The sequence below is a fragment of the Anabas testudineus genome, chromosome 21 (assembly GCF_900324465.2).
Source record: "Anabas testudineus chromosome 21, fAnaTes1.2, whole genome shotgun sequence".
In the NCBI taxonomy this organism is placed as follows: domain Eukaryota; kingdom Metazoa; phylum Chordata; class Actinopteri; order Anabantiformes; family Anabantidae; genus Anabas; species Anabas testudineus.
Genome location: NC_046629.1, coordinates 3,840,504 through 3,863,728, shown reverse-complemented (window position 1 = coordinate 3,863,728; position 23,225 = coordinate 3,840,504). Strand labels below are relative to the sequence as shown.

At 40.4% G+C, this 23,225-nt stretch overlaps 8 protein-coding genes across 13 annotated transcripts; all 8 read right to left on the bottom strand.

Moving 5' to 3' along the window:
- Positions 1-752: 752 nt before the first annotated feature.
- On the bottom strand, positions 753-1,513 carry LOC113173718 (gamma-crystallin M1). Its single transcript, XM_026377240.1, has 3 exons — positions 1,505-1,513; positions 1,121-1,372; positions 753-1,028 (listed from the first exon to the last, which is right to left on the bottom strand). The coding sequence occupies exons 1-3, from the start codon at positions 1,511-1,513 to the stop codon at positions 753-755; spliced, it is 537 nt and encodes a 178-aa protein (XP_026233025.1).
- Positions 1,514-3,162: 1,649 nt separating this feature from the next.
- Positions 3,163-3,934, bottom strand: si:dkey-57a22.15 (beta/gamma crystallin family protein). Its single transcript, XM_026376491.1, has 3 exons — positions 3,899-3,934; positions 3,544-3,786; positions 3,163-3,435 (listed from the first exon to the last, which is right to left on the bottom strand). The coding sequence occupies exons 1-3, from the start codon at positions 3,905-3,907 to the stop codon at positions 3,163-3,165; spliced, it is 525 nt and encodes a 174-aa protein (XP_026232276.1). The 5' UTR covers positions 3,908-3,934.
- Positions 3,935-5,619: 1,685 nt separating this feature from the next.
- On the bottom strand, positions 5,620-6,456 carry LOC113173151 (gamma-crystallin M2-like). 2 transcript variants are annotated; one of them, XM_026376493.1, is made up of 3 exons: positions 6,448-6,456; positions 6,044-6,290; positions 5,620-5,888 (listed from the first exon to the last, which is right to left on the bottom strand). In XM_026376493.1, exons 1-3 carry the CDS (start codon positions 6,454-6,456, stop codon positions 5,620-5,622), a joined length of 525 nt encoding a protein of 174 aa, XP_026232278.1. The 2 variants fall into 2 exon arrangements, with proteins under 2 accessions (XP_026232278.1, XP_026232277.1); XM_026376492.1 differs by having other exon boundaries at positions 5,620-5,895; positions 6,048-6,290.
- An 832-nt stretch (positions 6,457-7,288) lies between these two features.
- On the bottom strand, positions 7,289-8,517 carry LOC113173174 (gamma-crystallin M2-like). 2 transcript variants are annotated; one of them, XM_026376539.1, is made up of 3 exons: positions 8,488-8,517; positions 7,959-8,201; positions 7,289-7,561 (listed from the first exon to the last, which is right to left on the bottom strand). In XM_026376539.1, the coding sequence occupies exons 1-3, from the start codon at positions 8,503-8,505 to the stop codon at positions 7,289-7,291; spliced, it is 534 nt and encodes a 177-aa protein (XP_026232324.1). In that variant the 5' UTR covers positions 8,506-8,517. The 2 variants fall into 2 exon arrangements, with proteins under 2 accessions (XP_026232324.1, XP_026232323.1); XM_026376538.1 differs by lacking the exon at positions 8,488-8,517 and adding an exon at positions 8,464-8,472.
- A 1,101-nt stretch (positions 8,518-9,618) lies between these two features.
- Positions 9,619-11,016, bottom strand: LOC113173409 (gamma-crystallin S-1-like). The gene is made up of 2 exons (XM_026376825.1): positions 10,747-11,016; positions 9,619-9,891 (listed from the first exon to the last, which is right to left on the bottom strand). The coding sequence occupies exons 1-2, from the start codon at positions 11,014-11,016 to the stop codon at positions 9,619-9,621; spliced, it is 543 nt and encodes a 180-aa protein (XP_026232610.1).
- A 908-nt stretch (positions 11,017-11,924) lies between these two features.
- On the bottom strand, positions 11,925-13,124 carry LOC113172939 (gamma-crystallin M2-like). The gene is made up of 2 exons (XM_026376040.1): positions 12,685-13,124; positions 11,925-12,290 (listed from the first exon to the last, which is right to left on the bottom strand). The coding sequence occupies exons 1-2, from the start codon at positions 12,859-12,861 to the stop codon at positions 12,015-12,017; spliced, it is 453 nt and encodes a 150-aa protein (XP_026231825.1). The 5' UTR covers positions 12,862-13,124; the 3' UTR covers positions 11,925-12,014.
- A 145-nt stretch (positions 13,125-13,269) lies between these two features.
- On the bottom strand, positions 13,270-16,205 carry LOC113172938 (uncharacterized protein C2orf80). Of its 2 annotated transcripts, XM_026376039.1 has the most exons (9): positions 16,101-16,205; positions 15,883-15,953; positions 15,714-15,795; positions 15,449-15,531; positions 15,159-15,249; positions 14,838-14,915; positions 14,661-14,748; positions 14,262-14,374; positions 13,270-14,152 (listed from the first exon to the last, which is right to left on the bottom strand). In XM_026376039.1, the coding sequence occupies exons 2-9, from the start codon at positions 15,921-15,923 to the stop codon at positions 14,084-14,086; spliced, it is 645 nt and encodes a 214-aa protein (XP_026231824.1). In that variant the 5' UTR covers positions 15,924-15,953; positions 16,101-16,205; the 3' UTR covers positions 13,270-14,083. The 2 variants fall into 2 exon arrangements, with proteins under 2 accessions (XP_026231824.1, XP_026231823.1); XM_026376038.1 differs by lacking the exon at positions 16,101-16,205 and having other exon boundaries at positions 15,883-15,966.
- On the bottom strand, positions 15,995-21,662 carry si:dkey-57a22.11 (Shugoshin_C domain-containing protein). Of its 3 annotated transcripts, XR_003299796.1 has the most exons (10): positions 21,515-21,662; positions 20,581-20,711; positions 20,284-20,459; positions 20,049-20,123; positions 19,695-19,768; positions 19,466-19,581; positions 17,294-19,321; positions 16,898-17,018; positions 16,275-16,816; positions 15,996-16,203 (listed from the first exon to the last, which is right to left on the bottom strand). XR_003299796.1 is itself a non-coding variant. In XM_026376037.1 (9 exons), exons 2-9 carry the CDS (start codon positions 20,663-20,665, stop codon positions 16,681-16,683), a joined length of 2,766 nt encoding a protein of 921 aa, XP_026231822.1. In that variant the 5' UTR covers positions 20,666-20,711; positions 21,515-21,662; the 3' UTR covers positions 15,995-16,680. The 3 variants fall into 3 exon arrangements, 2 of the variants coding, with proteins under 2 accessions (XP_026231822.1, XP_026231820.1); XM_026376037.1 differs by having other exon boundaries at positions 15,995-16,816; positions 16,898-16,973; XM_026376035.1 differs by having other exon boundaries at positions 15,996-16,816.
- Positions 21,663-23,225: the final 1,563 nt, after the last annotated feature.

Sequence of the window (23,225 nt, the reverse complement as noted above, 5' to 3'; positions counted from 1 at the left end):
CAGATTATTCTGAAACATGCTCAGCTTCACGTTCATGTTAACCCAAAATAGTGTCACGACAGCTGGAGACATCGCTGCCTCTCAGTCACCTGTCACCATTATGAACTGCAACTTCTGTGTTTTTGAATTTCACTGTATTTATACACGGGACTAGGCGCAGCGTTTGAGTAACCAGGTCCTGTGAGATGTCTATACTCATAATCTAAGGTCTACAAACTGTAATTCTAGGAACTGGATCCCACACAAAGATGGTGCTCACTCACTTTAAAGGAAACTGCTCACCTCAGGAGACTAAGAGTGAGTTTTTGCAGTTCAGCATGAAAGGTACAGTTGTAAAACAACTTGTTTCAGTTAAATAACAGTGAGCGGCCACAAAGGGAGACTGGTAGGAAGTCTGAACAATGTATTGGACATACTGGACACAACAGTGAGACACTACTGAGCAGGATTTGGACAATGTCTGGCTTGGGTGTTGATCCTCAAAATGTATTAGACCTATCCGATCATCTTGTGGGTTTTCAGTTGTTACAACAACAAGCTTTGTCAATGATCATAAAATACAAATATCTTAGATTTAGTCAATTGTTACTTTTACTAACTACACATTTATTTAGGTATATTATAATAATTAGCTTTCAGACAGTTTCCCACCTGTTGTTTTCACTATGGGACAGTTCGTACTGAGAAAGAAGGCACTTGACAAACACGGTTATGAATTAAACATCATTTTTATTTTAATCAAATACAGATGTCTAGCACATGTCAGTGATGCGCCTCATGCTCATGAACCTCATGCCGCTCATTCCCATCTCCCTGAAGCTCCTGTACTCTCCGGGCCTCAGGTACATCATCCTGCCTCTGTAGTGGGGCTGCTCGTACATCAGCCAGTGGCCGTCCATCACATGGGAGGACATGCAGTCGGACATACGGTAGCGGTCCATGATGTTGTCACAGTCGTCCATCAGCTCGTACATCTGACCCCCGAAGTTCTCCCTCTCGTAGATCCTCATCCTGAATGGACCTCTGTGCTGTAATACAATACAGGAAAAATGTAAATGGGACCAATACATATGAAGCATGTTAAAAGAAATCAAGGGGGCACATAGATGAAGTCTCTTACATAGGGAATCATTCTGCAGGATCTGATGGAGTCGAACATCATTCCCATGCTCATCATGCGCTGCATGTCATGGTACTCTCCTCTCCTCAGGAAGAACTGCTGACCCATGTAGTTGGGGCGCTCGTAGACCATGAAGCAGCCACTCTCCACCCTGCAGGACTGACACCTGCTCAGGTAGGAGGACATGTCAGAGCAGTCGCTCATGCACTCATAGGAGCGACCCTGGAAGTTCCTGTCCTCGTAGAACACGATCTGAAACAGAGAGCACAGGACAAATAAGGTTTGAAGAATCAAATAATGTTAACATTTATTCTGCAGCGTAAAAAAATAATTTTCTATAATAGATATTAATATTTGTGAAAACATAAATAAATGTCACTTTACCTTGCCCATGATGGTGGTTTAGGTTGTTCCCAGTGGATGGTTCAACTTGCTCTGCCAACTCCATGATTCCAGCGCCTTTTTATACAGTAACCCAGGGGCCATGAGGTGTTGTTATTCAAATGCAAAAAGCTGATGAATTAGCAGGATGACTTTTGCTGAACAGGGCCTATAAATGTGTAACAATGGTTCTCTGTCTATATATTTCTGGCAGCAGACATCTGCATTGTCTGTTATAAGCATAAGCTTTGTGTGTGTTCAGTTCTCAGTCAGAAGGTTCTGCGCATACGGTCTGATTATCACTGATGGAAGGAACATCCCTGACAAACCCATGAGAGAGCCAGAACCTGTGCAAATGTTCAGTTAATAATAAGAATTAAAGATACTGGGTATCATCTGTAGTTTCATGTTCTCTAGTTTCGACTCACAACAAATCATATCAATCCAGTTTCATGTGATCGAACGTACGTACGTGTCAGTTTCATTTAAAAGGCCGTTTGTGCAGCACTCTGATTTAACTGTAAGAAGGAATTGTGACGATAGAGAAAGACGCTATGACCACCACTACACTTTAGTTAAACTAACAGATGTAATCAATAAAACTGAACGTGAAAACTGCAGAAAATGAAATGAAATACTTTTTATATCCCCCAACCCTTCCTCTAAGTGGTTTGGTTCAAGTCACTGAGAAAAACTTTGTAGGGTGATACAATCTAAACGTGAGCCATTTCTGTAAGACGAGACTCCTGTAATGCATTAATACATTTAACAGCACACAGTCGACAGGCGAATGAGCTGTGGCACTTAAATAAAATTAAACAATAAACTTTATTTTGTTTTATTTCATGTTATGTTGTGTGTGTTGGACTAGTTGCTAGAACTTGATCCTGTCTATATGTCCTGTGTGTATTTACTCAATGTCCATTGTTGTTACTAATTAAACTGAATCTACCCTTACTGACTGTAAAAATATTTATTTATTATATAAAATCCATCTAAGTCTAGTCATGCAATGATTTAGTACCTAATACTTTCATACTATATATTAACTTAACTACTTTATACTCAAGTACTAATTTAACACAGACTAATATGAAAATAAAAGAGTCAATATTACAGTATCCTGTACCTCTTAACATGCAGAGGTTAAATAATGTATTCACCCAATGTCTGTTGTTGTTATTAATTGAGCTGAATCTACTATAACTAACTGTAAAAATGTTTATTTATAATAAAAAATATCCCTCTAAGTCCAGTCATGCATTTATTTGGTATATAATACCATCATACTACATAATAATTTATTAACTAATTTATACTCAGAACAATGTGAACATAAGAGAGTCAATATTACAGATGAAAAGATTGAGTGTTGCCCATTTGATGGGTAGTTTATTTGCTTTAAACCAGTTGCAGTACAGTTATAGATGCTTCTTGTGACCTGCAGTAACCACAGAGTAAGAAAAAGCTAAATAAAAAAAGTATTTTACAGTCTGGTTCATAGTAATTACAGATTAAGTAGAAGTCTTTTCACGACTTTCTGATGCCGTCTAAAGTTCGTCTTTATAAATCAATGACAACGCTTTCACAGAGGAGGTTAAAAATTCAACATTTTTAATAAACAAAGTGTTTGATATTTACAGCAAGGTTTCACTTGATGGCTAAAATTCGGTGACCCTCCTGAAGGAGCCGACAATGGCGCAGGTGGCGCACCAGTCGCGGTACCTCCTGTACTCCCCAGGTCTCAGGAAGTACTGTCTGCCTCTGTAGTTGGGGTACTCATAGAAGATCCAGTAGCCATTCATAACATTACTGGAGTAGACATGGCGGTGGTGGAAACGGTCAGACACACAGGGACAGTCATCCATGAACTCCATCATGTGACCACTGAAGTCAGGCTTCTCGTAGATGCGCAATCTGTAGGAGCCTCGATACTGTGGGAGTACAGGGACATGATGATTCACAAATCAAACTTAACACAGAAATGTTTCCAAATCCTGAACCCAACTCTATCCTGTCTTGACAAAGTCGGTCCCTCTTACCATTGGAATCATCCGGCACGAGCGGATACAGCTACTGAAGCCCATCCACCTCTGGTAGTCTGGATACTCTCCCCTCCTCATGAAGTACTGATGGCCCATGAAGTTGGGTCGCTCATAGATCATGAAGCAGCCGCTCTCCACCCTGATGGAGTTGCAGCGGCTGAAGTACGAGTGAAGGTCTGTGCAGTCGTTGCTGCACTCATAGCTCCGACCCTGGAAGTTCTTGTCCTCGTAAAAGATAATCTGGTAGAAAGCAGAAGAGTGGAGAGCTGAGGTGAAGCTCACTTTGATGACACGAGTTCAGCTCCGTGTTCAACAGGAAACAATATAAGCTGAGAGGAAAAACAGTACTTACCTTGCCCATGGTCTCCGTTGGAGAGATTCCCCATGTTTTCAGGGCTTTTTATACTACCTTTGGACAAACATAGTATTGTTATTCAAATTCTCTCATAGTTATAACTGAAGGCTACTGGCACATGTTTAGCTTTTTGTTGGAGCACAACATTGGGTCAGAAATATGGATTTGTATTTGAAAAAAAGAATAAATAATTAACTGGTTTGGTGTTTTGACAGGCATGGACAAAGGAAAAGACTAGTATGGTATCCACACGTCCAGTGGACAATGGCTGCAGAACAATATGGAACAGCCCTCTTGCATTAAATATGTTGTGTAACAGAGCAGGAAGCCACTGACTGCTCCCACTGCTCTACTACACCAACTCCACTGTATGCTAATACATAGGTGCTGGATGTAAAGAAATTTTATTAGGCTTTATGCAATGTAGTATACACGTTTACACTGCACTACATGCTGCCCGCATGTTTATGGGATGTCTACTTTTATTCAGTTTCCCAACGCTTCATTTATAGCTTCAGGATTTTTTTCAGCTGACAGTTTTCACTTAGTGGACTTCCTCTGCAAGGATACACAGCAAGTTTAATAATATGATGACCGTCGTGTCTTATATCATGACACTAATGTGCACCACTGAATGTGTGTACTGTCTGTTTAAATACATTTAATTATTCATATGCATCTAGCCAGAAAAATATTTTCACAGCATCATGTTATTTATTTGACAGTGCCGTGCTTTGCGGATACAAAACTATCCACAGGCCTATAAATAAAACAATGAGAATAATGACCGGAACCCGTTTCATTTAATTTATTACTAAAAGGACTGTGAAGAACATGTAGTCAATGTTTCAGTCCAGTATACAAACATTTAGATGTCACATGTTACTGTTAATGTGAATATTAAATATTGATACTACACAGTTATATTAAAATAAATAAATATGGTTATTGTGATCTGAGGAAAACCAGATATAAATTGACTTTTTATCTCCAGTGGACAGAAAATTAAATTCAATCCACCAAATCACAAATATCTAAAACAACTGGAAACAAGGTGTAAAACTCTCTGGATTTAACGTGTTTTTAAGAAATAAAAAAGGTGCAGTAGCCGTTAGTCAACAATGTAATATGACATTTGTCATCTTATCTCTCGTTTGTTTTTTCTGTGTAGTTTAAATTTCCATGTACATTTATGTACTTGTGTAGATGCACCCTCATATTATATCTCATATTATGTATTTTTGTTTTGGGGTTTGTCTAGATTATTACAATTTTACATTATTTTTTACATTCACTTCACTTTTCCATGTCACTTTCCTGTCTCCTGTCTATATCATCATTTCATTTTAATTTCATTAAGTGTATGTGTAAATTCAGCCTCCACAGAAACTAACTAATCTCATCGGGGGCACTAGCTGAGAGACCTGTTGCCTGTCAGGGACACTGATATTTTTCTCGAATAAAAGTGGAAGAAATCCATTTTATTCAGTCACAAATTAAAAAAATGTAAAGTTTTCAAAGTCATTTACAAAAAGAAACTGAAGCTCATTATGTAATAATTCTTCTTCACCCTGGTGACCAAAGACAAATTTGCGAGGCAACAAACCACAGCCAAGAACCGCCACAGACAAAAACGTGAATGTTTTGTTAAGCAGTTAATCTTTATTGTGGAGATAAACAGTTAAACTTGGGGAAATGCATTTAGATGACGCTTGACTTCAGTTAAAGTCGGTGATTCTTCTGATGGAACCAACTCTTGGGCTGACGCCTCCCCAGTCGCTGTACCTCCTGTACTCTCCTGGCCTCAGGTAGTACACTCTGCCCTTGTAGTTTGGCTGGTCATACAGCAGCCAGTGGCCATCCATCACGTTGCAGGAGTTAAAGTCAGACATGCTGAGGCGATCCTGCAGATTTGGACAGTCGTCCACCAGCTCGTGCATCTGCCCGGACATGTCGAAGCGTTCGTAAAGCCTCACCCTGTAGGAGCCTCGGTGCTGGCACAGAACGGAAAGCTCAGTTACTATCTCCAGGTCAGTAATACATCTCATTTGCAGATATTTCTGTATTTGCTATTGTGAAATAAACTTTACCACTGACCCCAACACTTTCTGCTCAATAAAACTCAAACACAGCCTTTATGACCTACCTGGGGGATCATGCGACAAGATCTGACACAATCGTTGATGCCAATCATGCGCTGGTTATCAGAGTACTCCCCTCTCCTCAGGTAGTACTGGTTGCCCATGTAGTTGGGCCTCTCATAAATCATGAAGCAGCCACTCTCCACCCTGATGGAGTTACACCTATTGAAGTAGGAGTGAAGGTCGGCACAGTCGCTGCTGCACTCATGAGAGCGCCCTTGGAAGTTTCTGTCTTCGTAAAATATGATCTGGAAAAACAATCATTGCATACACAGATGAGAGTTTCCACTTTTAACGCAGTGCTGTGATGCAAAAGCTGCTAAAAAGTAAACTCTCATAAATCGTTCAGTAAAATACTGGCATGTAGAAAGTATGGGTAAATCCATAACATTTAGTTTTCTTTACCTTTCCCATGTTGGCACCAGACTGTTTGACCGGTCAATGCTGTCTCTGAGCCAAGCCACTGTGCTTTATAAAAAAAAGAAAGAAAGGGCAGCTGTGTGATTGCACAGCATAAAGTATTGTCATTCAAATATATCCCTCACGGTGATGGTAGATCAGGGGTGGGGGTGAGTGGGTGGGTGGGAAAAATCTGTTTATGTATAGATGACTCTTGGTGTGAAATGATTTATTGTTCTTTCCTCCATGTTCATCACAATTTCCTCCCGAAAAAGCCAGAGGACAATAGACTGATAGAGGGTGAACTGCACAGCATCAGCAGGATTAAACTGATATTTAACAAAGCCAACACGCTACAATCTATACAACATATCAGCTAAACAGATGTGTACGATAACATGTTGAATTTTACTTCATACAAAGGACTCATCTTACATCAGATATAATCTCACTCGCACAATGTTTACAACTCGTGCTGTGGTTTTAAACGTCTTTTTAAAAGTCTCTTACATAACTCAATGGACTTTGACGACACTATTTTGCAATTGTTTTATTACAGCAGTGTATGAGTGATCAACATGTCCAAAAATAGTTTAGTTTAGTTGTTGTTTGGTTCCTGATGTGTGAGGGCTGTGGAATGAGTCTCTTTTTGAGGACATCCTCATATCAAATATCAACAATTCAGATTTTATTTCATGAGATTTTTATCTTAATTCTATGTAAAATTACCAAATATTACCAAGAATAATCTTTAGGTACAGCATATTGTACTTTCTATAGTTTAGTATTATCTGATCATGAAACCTTTCTTAAACCTCCATGAAGCTCTAGGATCCTCAAAAACAGATCAGTAGTCCATGATGCGCCTGATGGAGCCAACCCTGGCGCTCCTGCCGCCCCACTCGCTGAACCTCTTGTACTCTCCAGGCCTAATCAGATACATCCTTCCCAGGTAGTTCGGGTGCTCATAGAAGAGCCAGTTGCCGTTGGTGACATGACAGGAGAAGATGCCTTTTGCGTGGAAGCGGTCCATGATGCTGGGGCAGTCTTCATCCAGGTCCATCACTTGACCTCCAAACTCGATCCGCTCATACAGGCGCATGTTGAATGATCCAGGTTCCTGATTTTTGGATGAGAGACATAAATCAATTGAGCTTCATATGTACTGAATATGTCACGTTATCATGTCAGTGCAATGTTCAATGACAGATCAAGATTTTGTGTAGGCATTTTTGGTCCTCAGAGGATGAATCCTAATGACTTTGGTGATCTTGTGCCTCTTACTCTTGCAGCTCAACATTAAAGTTATACTGAGATATGGTTCAGCATCTACAGGTTAGATTAGAACACAACATGTTGCATTAAAGTCCCCAGAGGTTGAATCCCACAGACTTTGTTGATTCCTTGTTGTTTCCTCTGGCACCACCATCAGGACCTTTGTGGTTTTGAGTGAAATAACAAAGGTCCTGTAAATGCCTTTATCATTAGCTTGGTTTTGACTAGAAACAGAAACTCACCGTGGGGATGAGGCGGCAGGAGCTGACAGAGTCACTGACGCCCATCCAGTGATGGAAGTCTGGATACTCCCCTCTGCTCAGGTAGTATTGGCTCCCATTGTAATTGGGTTTTTCATAAATCATAAAACAGCCGCTCTCCACCTGGATGGAGTTGCAGCAGCTGAGGAGGCACATCAAGTCTGCACAGTCATTGCTGCACTCAACATGACGCCCGGAGAAGTTCTTGTCCTCATAGAAAATAATCTGGGCATGAAAAACATAGTTTTGTTAAGAAATGGACATCTTTGGCTTTCATCTTGCACAATCTGTTTATGCAGTTTAGTGTACAACTGACTGGACCACTTCAATTCACTTGGACTTAGTTTGATCAGGACGGCCTGTTTGCACGTTGTTTACTTCACAATAAGAGCTTTTTTCTATCGCATCCATTACAAGAACAAAACTGAAAACGAACAATGTGCTGTCATCCTCTGGGAGTGGGTGTACTGGGAGCTGTGATGTTTACCTTCCCCATATTGGCCGGTTTGGCCTGTCCTGTGTTATCCATCCGGCTCTTTGAAGACTCCCACCTGGCACATATATAGTGAATGTGAAATGCTGACTCTGCACGTGACATTCACATTGTAACAGGCAGGAATCTTTGGCATTTGTGGAACAGTGTTACCGTGAAGAGATGATCAGGACTGATGTTTGCACAGGTGAGAGCTGTGATGTTGTACAAGGTTCTGGTGATGTGGCAGCGCGTTAGAACAGCACTCCTGCACGCTTTGTGTTTTTGCACTACTCTTAAAATCAGGGCTGTTATTTGTAGTTTATTTGTACCCTCATTGAAGCTGTTTAAGTCTGTGTCAGACACGTTTGTATAAACACTGATGGAGCATTATTACTCAACTAGTTCCAAAATTCAGTCATGATAATGTCACATTATTGTTTTGTTGCCTTCATCTAAAAGTTATGTCTTGGACAGTTTTACTAGTTTCAGGTAGTGATTTTTTACACATGTTCAGAAACTGCTGCTTCTGTTTGATATACCTTTAACAGTGAGCAAATCAAGTACAAGTCATTTTTAAATTTCAAAATCTAAACTTCTAAAACACTACAACTGTTATTAATTCATATTTTACATTTTATAATGTATATATTTGTCTCATTTTTTGTCAGCAGCACATTAGTTTGAAGCTGTAACTCACTCGCTCTGCCCTCTGGTGGAGAGGCTCAAACACAGTAGTTCCAAACTAATAAAACCTTCAAATGCTCTGTCTATCTGTATTTTAGATTTTATATAGTTATATCATACAGTTTCCAAAGATAGGGATTAGCTCTGAATCTCAGTCCAAAGATCTTCAGTGTCACATTGATTTTACTCTAAGTACAGTAACATTAATAGTTAATGAAAAGCAGAAAGACTTTCCTTCAGCTCTACAATAGATAACGCTTGAATCTTGGTGTGATGTGTCTCAGTGCTTGCAGTACTTTATTCAATCCTCTGATGAGAGTCAGGATGTCAGGCCATGACCCTGTCGCATCCCCCTGGGGAAACATGCCCTCCAAACGCAGAGAGCAAGAACAAAACTGAATACACTTGAGCACTGACGCCATTTTATTCAGCGTGTGAAACAAAGCAAAGAGCAGACATTTCACAAGAACCATCCGTCTGTCTTTAGAGATCCATTAGGCGCCTGATGGAGCCGATCCTGGAGCTGTTGCCCCTCCACTCGCTGAAGCTCCTGTACTGTCCGGGCCTCAGGTAGTAGTGACGTCCCCTGTAGTGGGGATGCTCATACAGCAGCCAGTGGCCGTCCATCACGTTGCAAGAGTTAAAGTTGTACATGCGGAAACGCTCCATGAGGTTGGGGCAGTCTTCCATCAGCTCCATCATCTCCCCGCCCATGTCGAAATGTTCGTACAGCCTCATTCTAAAGCTGCCGGTGTGCTGAAAAGAGCAGGAGGGTCAAAGGGTCACATCATTCATCATCAGGCCTTAAAGAATTACTATTACGATATTCTGGAAAACAGCTTTTATAATTTGTTGTTAGATGTGAATACTGAGAGCACACATAAGTCTACAGTGACAATTAAGCTACCATGAGCAGCTAGTTAGATTAGCTTACACTAAAGACTGAAACAAAGGAATCACACAGCCCGGCTTCATCCATATGGAACAAAATCCATCTGCAACTGCAAAAAAACACTTTATATTACCCATATTTTCTAAATAACTATTCCCTCAAACCAGGGGTGGTCAATCCTGGTCCTTGAGGGCCACTACCCACTGCTGACTACCTGGATCAGGTCTGTTCAGCCAATCACAAGCAGTGAGAGCAGGGGTGGTTGGCTTAATATGTAATGAAGAATATAAAGTGGCCCAAGCCAACAGGTGTTTGTTAATAAAACAGTACCATACTGCATATTTCTATTTTTTCTACAGCTGTTAATACATGTGTAGTGTTTTACTCCTACGTCTAGAGTTACACACGAGTCCTTGATTCATTCTTTACCATTTTCGATTCTTTGTGAATCTATGAACAGTAAAATAGAGGAAGGTGAGGAAGTGTTTGTTGATGAATTACAATAGGTTCAAATATGGTTTTACACTTAAAATGTTCTGACTTCGGCTTACAACTACATCATAGCATGTTATTGTGATTTTAGTATGTTTTACTTTATTGTTTACATTATTTTATTTTGCCTTAATTTCCTAATGTGAAAAGTTTAGTTTTATCCTAACATGTATGAATGAGGAGTTCTGTTCACTCATTGGCTCAACATCACTTGGATCACGACTTACCAAGGGGATCATGCGGCAGGACCTGACACAGTCATTCATGCCTGTCATGCCCAGGTAGTCAGAGTATTCTCCCCTCCTCATGAAGAACTGGTTTCCCATGTAGTCAGGACGGTCGTAGATTATAAACATGCCACTCTCCACCCGGATGGAGCGGCAGCGGTTGAACATGGAGTGCAGGTCAGCACAGTCGCTCATGCACTCATAGTAACGGCCTCCAAAGTTCCTGTCCTCGTAGAAGATGATCTGATGGAGGAAAACAAGGCAGCGCATCCCAATCAGCTCTTTATTTCTACTACAGTGATTCACATGAAGTCTTTTTCAAGTATAAAACTGCACACAAACCTTTCCCATTGTGGCTCCTCCTGTTGGTCAAATGCTCTGGTGCTGGTTTATATTTCCTCAAACCACTAAAGGTAAAGTTCATCTTTATATACATTACCCTGTGGGAATAGGTGCTGCCACGCGTGTTGTTATTCAAATGAGGCCTGGTGTCAGCAGAGACTCTACAGGAGTCTTCCCATTCCTATTTGTCATGTCCTCTGTGAACAGGGTTGACAGACAGCACACAGCTTCCAGCATGAGCCGCAGTACAGCAGGCGCTAGAACAGTCACCGCTGAGCTCTTTCACCATCTTGTCTGTGTTTTAAAACTGAGATTCAGTGTATTTACACAGGGTATAAGAAAATAAAAATATAGTATGATGAAGTATGTTCCCTGTTGTAGCTTAAAACAGATGAATGATGTGCATGTGTGTCGCTTATCTGTCTAATATAGGGGAAAAATTAAAAACATAAGACTCAAGAGGGGCTTGGATTAATGTCTCAGTCCAACATGTAATTATAATTATTATAGTATTATAATAATTATGCCTGTTACATCGATGAGGCTCACACATTATAGTATAATTCCTCACGGTCAGTTTAAAACAGTGTAATCAATTATTAAGTGTAGGAATCAAAATATCAATAATTATATTAGAATTTCTGTTTTCAAACATGAGACCTAAAGATTTTCTTTCCCAAAATGGTCCCTTCACGTGTCACCCATTGAAATATTGATTCACAAGCACACAGGACGTAGTTTACAGTAGATCTGTTTATTCAGTTATTTAAAACAGCAGCATATTGATAAGCCAGGTCCGTCTTTAGCATAGTCGAATAAAACATCCCACTCCACATTATTTTATTAACATTACCAGTTGCCACAAATAGATGAGGAAAAGGGTGTAGTGTAAATAAAATCAAACAAAAATCAAGTGAGATTCCAGATTAAAACTCTGTGATTCTGCGGAAGGACCCGGTAGTGGCACAGGTTGCCCCCCAGTCACTGAACTTGCGGTACTCTCCGGGCCTCATGAAGTACTGCCGGCCGTGGTAGTTGGGGTGCTCGTACAGGGTCCAGTATCCATCCATGACGTTGCAGGAGTAGATGTCACGGCTGCGGAAATGATCCTGCACAGACTCACAGTCCTCGCTGAACTCCATCATCTGGCCCTGGAAGTTGGGCCGCTCATAGATGCGTATGCGGTAGGGGCCCTCACTAGTCTGGAGACACAGTGAAATAAAATACAAAGTTAGGACAGTGGCTCTTCTATAGTTGTCTCGAGTGTTAACTTATTTTGTTCTGGATCTGTTACTGATTGTTCTTCATTCTTTCGAATCACGATTAAAGAAACCTAACAATAAATCACATCTTTAACATTTTTGAAAGCTATATTTTAAAGGATTTAGGTTCTAAAGTTAATGGCATGTAGGCAAATGAGTTATGTTCAGTTAAAACCATTTAGTTTATGATCTTATACTGATTTTTGTAATAAGGTGCGTATTTGATGTGATGTGAATCACATATTTAGGTCTTTACTATATGAACAAACAACATAAAACAAGTGAATTCCTTCACTGTTTATCTAAAGTTACATGAACCACTGCAGTTACTCACATAAGAGAAGGTACGGCAGGAGCGGATGGTGTCGTTGTAGCCCATCCAGCGCTGGTAGTCTGGGTACTCCCCCCTGGTCAGGACGTACTGGTAGCCGGTGTAGTTGGGCTTCTCGTACAGCACCCAGCAGCCGCTCTCTACCTTGATGGAGTTGCAGCGGCTGAAGTGGGGGTGCATGTCAGGGCAGTCAGTGTCGCACTCATAGGAGCGGCCCTGGAAGTTTCTGTCCTCATAAAATATGATCTGGATCAAGGAGACAACAGATCAGATCAGAAGCCAATGCTCGGTTAGGCACAGTGCACCATAAAAGGTTTGTCACGTATTCATGTATTTCTTACACATGAAGTATTATAAAACCAGCAGTACTGTATTTAAACATGGTCTTACCAAGAAGATCTATTATTGTCTCTGTTCTGTCTACTAGAAATGATCTATTTACAGACCTACATCTTTCTTATCATCAAATAAAATGAAAGTGTGTTATTATCAGGTTTAAATAGTCCTCATAGCAGCGTTTCACTTACCTTAGCTTCATATCCAGAACCTAATCAAGTACTGTAGCTATGTTACCTTCGTGTTTTGTCCAAAAAGCATGTTTACATTCATCTGCAATAAATTATTAAACCATTACAGCCAGAAAACAGCAGCAACACTCTCTTACCTTACTACTCATCCTGCAAAGAGTGGTGGAGCCAGTCACCTATGGAAAATTGTGGTCTCACAAAGCACGACCAGAGCCCTGCTATATAAACCTCAATCAAAGGGTTAGCAGATCCCACTTTAGCTGTTTTTTCAATGAGCGGGGATTTAACGTGCTGGCATCGCTGCCAAAAGTCTTGATCCTGGGCATACAGCAAAAATCCCTGAATCATCAATGCAAAAGTCCAACCAGGCAAATTACTGACCCACTGTGCGCTCTTTATTGAGCAGAGACACGTTTTATCCACTAATCCATCATCTAGCGGATTCAAGTTCCCACGCAGAATGTCAGAAGTCATCACAAAACAACACAGCCTTTAACTGTTGGTTGAATTTTAAACAGACATGATGGAAAAGTGGAATATCTGCATTACTAGAGATATCATGAAATGTATCATAGCCATAGTCAGCTGTACAACAGGTTTACAGCCACAGCCTTCATCGTTTTAATGTTATCATCACAGTTATTTACAGCAGAAATCTAACTGAATAATGAGGATTTGTGTTTTTAAACTGCTTCCAAACGCTCAAGCTTTAAATCACTGTTTGTCACTGTGACAAAATAAAGTGACTAGAAGACGTAAAGAGAGCAGAAGTCTGGAAACTGTAAAACTCGAGCCCTGTTTTTCCAAAATATTACATATAAAGTTCATTGTAAGGACAGAGACAAAGCGCAGGAGGTGCATCTGGAAGGTGGACGTCAGTCCTGCAGAGACTCCTGTGAACCCTCATAGTGCTGAGCTCTGTCCTCATGACTCTCACTGCTGTCCTGAGGGTGAAACAGAGTGGAGGGGTGCTGTTAGATGAGGATCATGTCTGCTCAGAACCACAGGGCGGCAGCAGAGGTCTGCAGAAACTTGGGTGATGTGGACACTCACACTGAGGAAGGAGCCAGACGATGAGGAAGATGATGATGGAGACTGCACTGAAGCTGGAGCAGGTGGAGCACTCGCCTTCTCCCTCTCAGATTTCCATCTTTTCAACTTCAGATCTATGAGGAACATTAAATCAGTGTTTACATATAAAGTGTTCTGAGATGTTAATGTGTTGGGATAGGAGAAGTACTTCTAAAGTATTTCTATTTTACTAAGTATTTACTTTACGGTTACTATTTACTTACTATCTACCTCAACTAGCTGCTTGATTAACATTCTACTGATGCATCCAGTAGTACTTTTAATTAAACACTTAGGGTTTCATGCGTAGACATCACGCACACACCAAACGAGTTAAACGATTTCAGATTCCAGTTGAACATACAGTAACTACACACTTACTGTGCTTCTTGGAGTGGTGCACGGCCTTGTAAGAGCCGAGCATGGCAAACGGATGGTAGGACAGAGTGAAGGGGTAGACAATTACACCCTGCAGTTTAAAGAAAGAAAGAAAGAAATCAACACCTAAGTTATATAATGAAGATGATGCATGACTGGTGTATCTGTTACTAGTTGTACCTTAGACTGCTGGTTGGGGAATGAAGCCGCTGGTCTACATCTGTACAGAGCCAAGATTTCCTTCACTGGCAAACTGTTCTGGAGCATGAAAACATGCAAAGGTTCAAATTAAAAATCATTTTAAGATTAGGTTAGAGTAGTGAATATTATAGAGGACATGGAGTTTTTCTCTTTCTCTACTGACTCCTTTGTATTTTCTTGAAACTAAGGAAAAAGAAACACAACACAGAGGAGTCAAACACATCCCCCACCTGAGCCCAAAACTCTTTCACGGCTTTTTATTTCTTATTTAAGCTGCATTAATGTTTAAATAACACTTACCATAATGATCCCAGCAAAGGATGACAGGATCATAGCCTCCCGTTCAAAGCGATTAGGGTACTGACAACATCCTAAGCTGTGTGTTGCTCCACTGTGGGAGAGAGGAAAGTAGACTACGTGGTCTGAACGGATGATGGCAGATTGTTAGAGTTCTGATATTTTATGTCAGATCTCATATAAATACACGCCAGTGATGATGTCACATTACATTATAAAACGTTAAAGTATCCTTGTAATATTTGTGTAGCTTCTACTTCTTTTCTGATAGCAGTTAAACCAAAGCAGCTTACATGTCATCTCCGTCAGGAACTTCTGTTTCTTTCTTGCTGTCCAACCACCAAAAGGCAACACTGACGGCAAGATCATAGTGAGCCTGTAACATGCACACAAAGACGATATCTAGCAGATACAGTGCAGAGGTTTCTATGAATCATACTAAACATGAACATTTGGACTGCTTCTGAAAACACATGACCAAGCTGCTGCAGCAACTTATCTGGAATTACAATAACGAGCTCTGCTGCACACGGTCCGGATAGTATCTAATGTTTTTACCAGGTCATCCAGCACTGTGGAGGTCCCCTTCCCCTTTGGATCAAAAGACTTTTCTCTGAGTCTCTGCCCAATGTAATCATCACTGTTTGAATAAAAAAATGAAGGATTTGGTAGTAAAAAACTTTTATATGGAGCTTAAACAATATCTGGACATTTAAAATCCACTCACATCAGGGCCTCAACATCTCTTTTCAGCTGCTTTGCTTCCATTTCCTGAATTAATTATTTTTAACACAGCTCCTGCAAAGACAACAGGAAAACATTTACAGATTTTCTCTACAGCTTCCTAACAACCACGGTAGTGACTAAGGTTACTGTGGATAACAGTGTTACAATCATTTAATGCTGAGGTTGTATTGTGATGTAGTCAGGACAGTAACTCGACACCTGAGACCCAAACAAAGAGCCATCAACAAGAATCGAATCCAGTTCATCAAGTTCCCCTCAAAAAGACCGCAGAGAGCAGCAAATCCAAAACACAACCCGTCTCCTGTGAAGTAACACGTTTAATAAAAACTAGCATATTAAAAATGACAAATTCAAACGTGTGTGTGTACTCACCTCATACACACTTCACTGGAAAATAGAGAAAATGCTGTTTACAGTCCTTCAGTTAGTGCGATGATACAAAACCAACAAATACAGTTGTTTGCTGCCTGTTACATCGATGCTGCTCACGAAATGCTGAACAAAAAAGTCTCAGGTGAACAGTCTGAACTGAATTATTTACGACCAACCCCCCCGTCAATCTCTCTGAACATTACGAACCAGATATCACAAGTGCAGCAGTGCTTATCAGAACAGATCAGTTTCAGTGTTTGTCATGTGAAGCTGCGTCCAAACAAACACATAATACGTCTACAGGCAACAAAACACGGTGTCTGATGGACTAAAAAAAGAAAAAATTTTCTTTATTAAGCTCAAAGCAAAACTTTAAATAAATCAGGACAAAAAAAGAAACAAAAAATCAGTCAACAAGAACAGAGCTTTCCAGTGTCGGCTCCTTCACAGCCTTCTTCTGCCTCTTCTTCTTCTTTCCATCCTTAAACACCGGGGAGCTCAGAAACATGCTGTCCGTGAATTTATCTCCACGTCTGATTTTGCTGTTTGAAAACAGAAACAGAATGAATCACTTCGTCATGTCGTCTGGTAAAACTAATACTGTGACACGGACAAAGCCTCACCTGTTGAGGGGCGGCTCCTTGTAACTGACAACACCGTTCCTCCTCCTGGTTCTCCCACCGTTTTCACTGTCTGAGGCTGTAATAGTGTTGGTCAGTGATGTTAAGACTCTTCCTGTTGCAACTAACAACAAAACAGAATAAGTGACTCCTTCAGTAACTCAAAACAGGTCAAGCCATGCTAAGATTTACTATATACTATATATATATGATGTCAACTTGTCTAATCAATAATCTAACATGGAGATTTTCTATTACTGATGATGTACCCAACAATTGTTTTCATCATGATTAAGCTTTTGAGTATTTAATGAATCATTTTGTCTGTAAAATGACAATCCTTGTTATAATGTTCCATATTTTTAGTTGCGAGTCTGAATGCTATAATGAATTCCACACCTGGAGTGGTTTCAGTTGTGGCAGCGTCAGGCTCCTCGGTCACTGCTGCTGCACCCAGCGTCTCTCTGGTTGGACTAGCGAGTAAAGAGGCCGCCTCAGTTTCAGCAGTGCTGACATCTATGGCCAGCCAGGGCGGCATCTCATCCATCAGCAGGTCTCCCAGGTCCTGATGAACAGCATCATCGCTGTGGACGTCTGACACAGGAGATGTCCTCGTACGATTATGTGAAACACGGTCTTGAGTTTTCCGCCTATAGACAACAAACGTCTCTCTTGGATTTCTAGTTTCTGTAGATGTGTGGAGCTTGGATTTCTTTCTACACGGTTTTGGATTCAAATCCATCCTGGACTTTGACCTGGTGGGTTTTGAATCAGATAAGTGCTCAAAGATGTCGTCCTTTCCCCTGATGTAAGGCTGTGAGTCAACCGTTTCTAAGTCTTCTACATATTCTTCATTTCTTTCTGAACCAATGCCAGAGAGAGATGAGACATCACCAGGCTCCTGAACAGAACATGATTCATCCTTGGGTTTATAGTCTTTGTTTCTTCTATTCTTCTTTTTCTTGTCATCTATAACGTCACAGCCCTCCTCGTCCCCCCTCCGCACAGCTTTCTTCTTGCTGGATCGACTCGTTTCTTCTCTCCTGGGTTTTTTAGTTTGCTGAAACTCTGTGTCTGAAGAGCAGTCTTGGTCGAGCAGCAATTCGCCATGGTTCTCGTTGCTACCCAAGTCCTCTTGAAAGCTCTTTAAATCCTGAGTGGCCACCCAGGGGCGCTTACAGGAGCTCTGTGCATCCTCAGCAAAGCTTCTCTTGCTATGTCTCTGTGGATTTAATTCCGAAAAGTCACGTATGATACTTCCATTGATGAGTGTTGAGGATTCTTCTGCCTCACAGTTGGATCCTGCTCCAGAAACAGATTCTTGCTGTACAGCATCCTTTACTGGTGACACACTGTTTGATGAGATGCTGTCTGTGCCCACTGAGATAACAAATGTCCCTCTGCATCTCGAACTGTGACTTCCCCCAGATTTCGCCATGTCACGGGCATGAGAGGATAATTTTCCTTCATGTTCTACCTCTCCAGGCGTCATTTCATCTGCACAAATCAGGAACTCTCCAGGCAGTCCTTGATTCTGGCATGCTGCATTTGCTACTTCTTCCGCTTCATTATGGAGCGGGTCCAACTTGGAAGGACTGCTCTCCCTTTCATGAGTTGGTAAAGTGATAAATGTCTTCCTGGAGAGTGAAGACATCCTTCTGCCTTTAGTCCTGGACCTTCTACATGTGATTTTGGATACTGCTTCTTCTGTAGTATCTTTATCAGGATCTGTGAAATAATCATCAGATTTTGGTAAGAATATGTCACGGGACTCTGTCTTTGACTTGGTTGGATCCCGGGATTTGAATTTGTTCTTCACTTTTTTCTGATTGTTGCCAGCCTCAGACTTCAGACTCAGTTTGGGAATGCGTGAGGTGAGAACACTCTTGCACAATGTTTTAGGTGAAGGATGTGTGATAATTGATGATTCTGTGGCTGTATTTTCCTCTAGTGCACGGTCATCAGTCTGAAACGCTGTGTCAGTGGAATCAACCTGATCTGAGTCCTTCACAACTGACCAAGATGCTTCCTGGTCCTTATTCTTCTTGCTTTTCATTTTGCCACAGCGGCCTGTCTTTTTTACCTGGGTCTCTACAGTCATAATTTCAGCAGCATTACTCAGCGTCATCTCCATTGTTGTATTCAGAAGCACAGTCTTCTCTGGCTTGTTTCCAAGTTCTGTCTCACTGCCCACAACTGAGTCACTGGGAGGCCTCAAATCATCAGTGAGACAGGGACTGGATTTTTCATCTGAGGGGGTTTGAGTGTTCTGAGGATCGGGGGCATAGCTCATATCAAACCCTGGCTCAGAGAATATCATCGACAGCCTCTCTACTTCATCCCTTAGGCTGCTGGATTGACGGGATGCTCCTGGCAGACGAGCTTGTAGATGCTGACTTGAATGTCTCTTTTTATCCTCTGTGTTATCTGTGAGAAATCGGTTGTACAAAACACACAAATGACTATTTCCAGTAAAAGTACATCAGTATCTTAGGACAGACAACTGTAAAATATTTAACAGTGATTAACACAAAATATGTACAACTTGTATGCCCCTACCCCTGTAAATACCTTGGGTCATTCTGGGCCCACTCTGTGTAGAGAATGTGTTCTCTTCAAAGTTTTTTGGGGGTACTTCCAACAATTCTGCTGACGTGTCTGGCTGAGGAGGTACCTGTTGTGTAAGTCTAAAACAGGAAAGGTTAAGGGTAGAGATAAATAAATGTCACATAGCATTTACAGCTGCCTAAACATATAATGATTATTAGTTCATATTAATATGAATAAAACTAAAGCTTACCTTGAAAGTGGAGCATTTTCCTTAAAGATGGCACCAAATAAGCTCTTGTTATCTTTAAATGGTTTGCAGAGATCCTGAGGGTAAAACATACATCACTGTTTTTGTCTAGTTTAGTTTACTTTTAACCGTTTTATTATTATTCAGTCTTATACACATGTATGACTTTGTTTAAACAGCAGTCTTACAAGTCAACTCGTTTGGAACAATTGCTACAGAAACAACAGATAAACAAGTTTCTTAAATAGGAAAAAGTGTTTAAATTACTTTCTCTTGAGTAGCAGAAAATCATTATTAAATCAGTAATGTGTTTGTGTGTGTTCTGTTCCCTGTATCAAACAAAACAGAAATGCTTACACTGTCAGAGAAGAGGTCAGCCACTATGTCAAAATGCTGTATAGTGTTGCTATGGAGATTTTTCAAGACGAGGAGCTGTGAGAGAAAAAAACAATATGAACCGCCTGCAATAAACCATCAAACCATACAAAACATTTCTGAAATATCATATGTACTGTGATTAATACCTGCATGGTCAGAGATTGCCTTCTGCGCAACAGGTCTTTTCTAAATACATAAAATACAACAAACATACCAGTTTCCTGTCTTTGTATTTCCTGGTGGCCAGTTCAAAGCACAGAGCCTCCACTTGTTTCTGCAGGTTAACAATCTCTCTCTCCAGCTGTCTGCTCCTCTCCTTCTGGGCCTCCAAAGCAAGAGCTAAGGCCTTATTGTTTGTCTTCAAAGATACTTTGAAGAAGGAGGAGGTGTCTGGTGTGGTCACAAAAATGAATTCTTGTTAGGAGAACAACTTAACATCTATTTATACTTGTTACTTAGCAAATGTTTGAGCAACTATTATAATGTTGCTATACAACAAAAGGTCTCTCACTGAGAATCTTATTTTTGATCTTTGATGCTGCAGCTGAAGTCTGCTTGGAAGTTTGTAAAGGTGTCACTGTCTTCACAGGTAACATGACGGGATGAAAGTCAAGAATCACTTGCAAGAAAGAAATCAATAACCTGAAAGACAACAAAGGTTTAACACACAGAGCAGGATGCACCAAAGATTGCAAATGGTGGTTTTAATGGGCTTAACAACTCAATATAATGCAAGTTACTAATGTTAGTCACCCAGTAGTGGCATTAATAATATCTGTACAGTGTTTAATTAACACTAGTATCTATCAGTGCCCCACTGAGAATCTTTGGGATGTGTTGAAGAAGACTTTGCGCAGCAATCCGACTCTCCCATCATCAAAACAAGATGGTGAATATGTTCCATAATGAAAGCTAAAGGTGGCCAAACTAAATATTTATTTTATTTATTATTTACTTATTTATGGACTTTAGTGCAGCAGTCTGTGTGTATGTGTGTGTGTGCACATATGCAGTGGTCTTTTTAATTCTGACAATTAACATAATCATTTAAAGCTGTCTTGAGTTTAAAGAGTTTAAAGTTTAATGCATGTGATTACAGCTGCAGAAATTAGCTGATTAGCTGAGTGACAAAGAAATCACTGTTATAGGAATACATGTTTTTAATTTCTTTAGCACACAGTTTTCTTGTTCTGGCCTCTTAAATGTGAAGATTTGCTGCTTTACCCTTCCCTTCCCTTCCCTACATACTTGAGAGACGCTCCCGTTTCCCTTATTACGGACAGTTATTAACTTTGTCATCTAAATCTCAGCTGTTTAGCTTCGTTAACCAGCGCTAACGTTAACTTGCTGACTGCTAGTTAGCTAGTTTAAGCCACTGTGCTAACTAATGTGCAGGCGAGTTAGCGGTAAATACAGGTTACTCGGGAGTTATGGACAAAACTTACCTTAATGAAACGATGCAACGCGACTCTTTCTTTCTTGACTTACAAACAAACTTCCATTAATTTATAATAACTTTGTAAACATGTCGGGGAAAAACGCTGCTGATTCGGTTTCAAACATAAACAGGAACCAAAAAAGCCGCCGTTCTTCTTCTTCTTCTTCTTCTTCTTCTTCTTCTTCTTTTCTTCTTCTCTTGGATTTAATGCAGCCTCCATCCAAACATGCTGCTTTGCTGCCACCTGTAGGAAACTTATCGCGTTGCATTATTCTAAGTCTGATCATGAGTCCAGATGTTCTTAAGAAGTTGAAGACACTTTAACTTCACAGCTGTCTGAGCCTCTGCTATTCAAATAAATCATTTTCCTTTAAGTTCCTCTATCATGACTTTTTCTATCACGGTTGTACCTCCTACATTTCATAACATGTTCCATTAGGATCCTTAGATCCATCTGATCCATTCTTCAGACTGTTCTTTCTTTCTTTCTTTCTTTAAAAAGCATCACCTCAGACTCCTCTACTTGTTTTATCCCCTCTTACATTTTATTTACTAGGTGTATTTTATTTCTTCCCACTTTCATAACACTCCATCATCAGCAAATAATGATCTTCTTTAGTCCAGAGGCAACTTATCAAATACATCATTAATCATAGTCAAAAATAAAGTTGGACTAATTACACTTCCTTGAGTAGTTCCATTATCCACCTCAAATTTGTTGGACAACCCCCAGCCCACCTTAACCTGGATACTTCTTCCATCCAGGAAGTCTCTAATCCAGTTCATCTAACTCCCCCCATTAGTCAATCACCGACAAAACCCCTGTAAGGACTCTTCATTTATCAATCGCAATAACAGGATCAAACACTGATTGTTCAAAGCACAAGCGCGTTGTACATAGTAAATTAAACCAAACCACAGTTTACACATTAATCCCAGTGTAACATTGAATTTATCAACTGTATTTCTAATACATGTTTTCATGTCACACTAACAAACAGTCCCACTTGTGCTGCACTCTTAGCTACGTTGATAACGCAGCATTTCCTGAATCAGTCCAGGGCTGTAGGTTGAGTTATTACTGTCAGACAGTTTGAACATGTTGAAGCTACGTCTGGATTCCTGCAGCAGCTTTTTACATAGTACCGATCACTGTGATTTGATTTTTGTTCTTCAGTTTCATTTCTAACACCAATGTTTTCATCCTGACAAACAGTCGCCCAGTCGAGCAAAGTGTTGAATTGACTGAACAACACAGTGATGATCTAAATGAAATGCTAAAGAAAAAAACTAAGATCAGTTGAATCAATAACTGTTCACTCATATTACTGTACTGTTCCTAGTTCAACTGTTCCCAGTTCAACCGTTCCTAGTTCAACTGTTCCCAGTTTTCAGTGATTAAAGAAACAAAAACCTCGGAGGTTTCTGTACAAGGTCTGTGGACTGAGCTCTGTGCAGCAGTTTGATTCAACTCAGTCAAACAACTTAATGTCACCGGTTTGAAGATTAAAACTACACTTTAAGAGGAATTAACTTGAAATTAATAAAACTACAAGAGCAAAGATACAGAAATGTATCAAAACAACATGTTTTATCTTAAATTACACTAGTTTTAGGGATGAGTTCTAACAGAACCTTCATGAACACAGAAGGTTCTGTTAGAACTCATCTCGGTGACATCACAGTGTCAGTCAAGTGCTGTGCAGACCAAAGTCTCA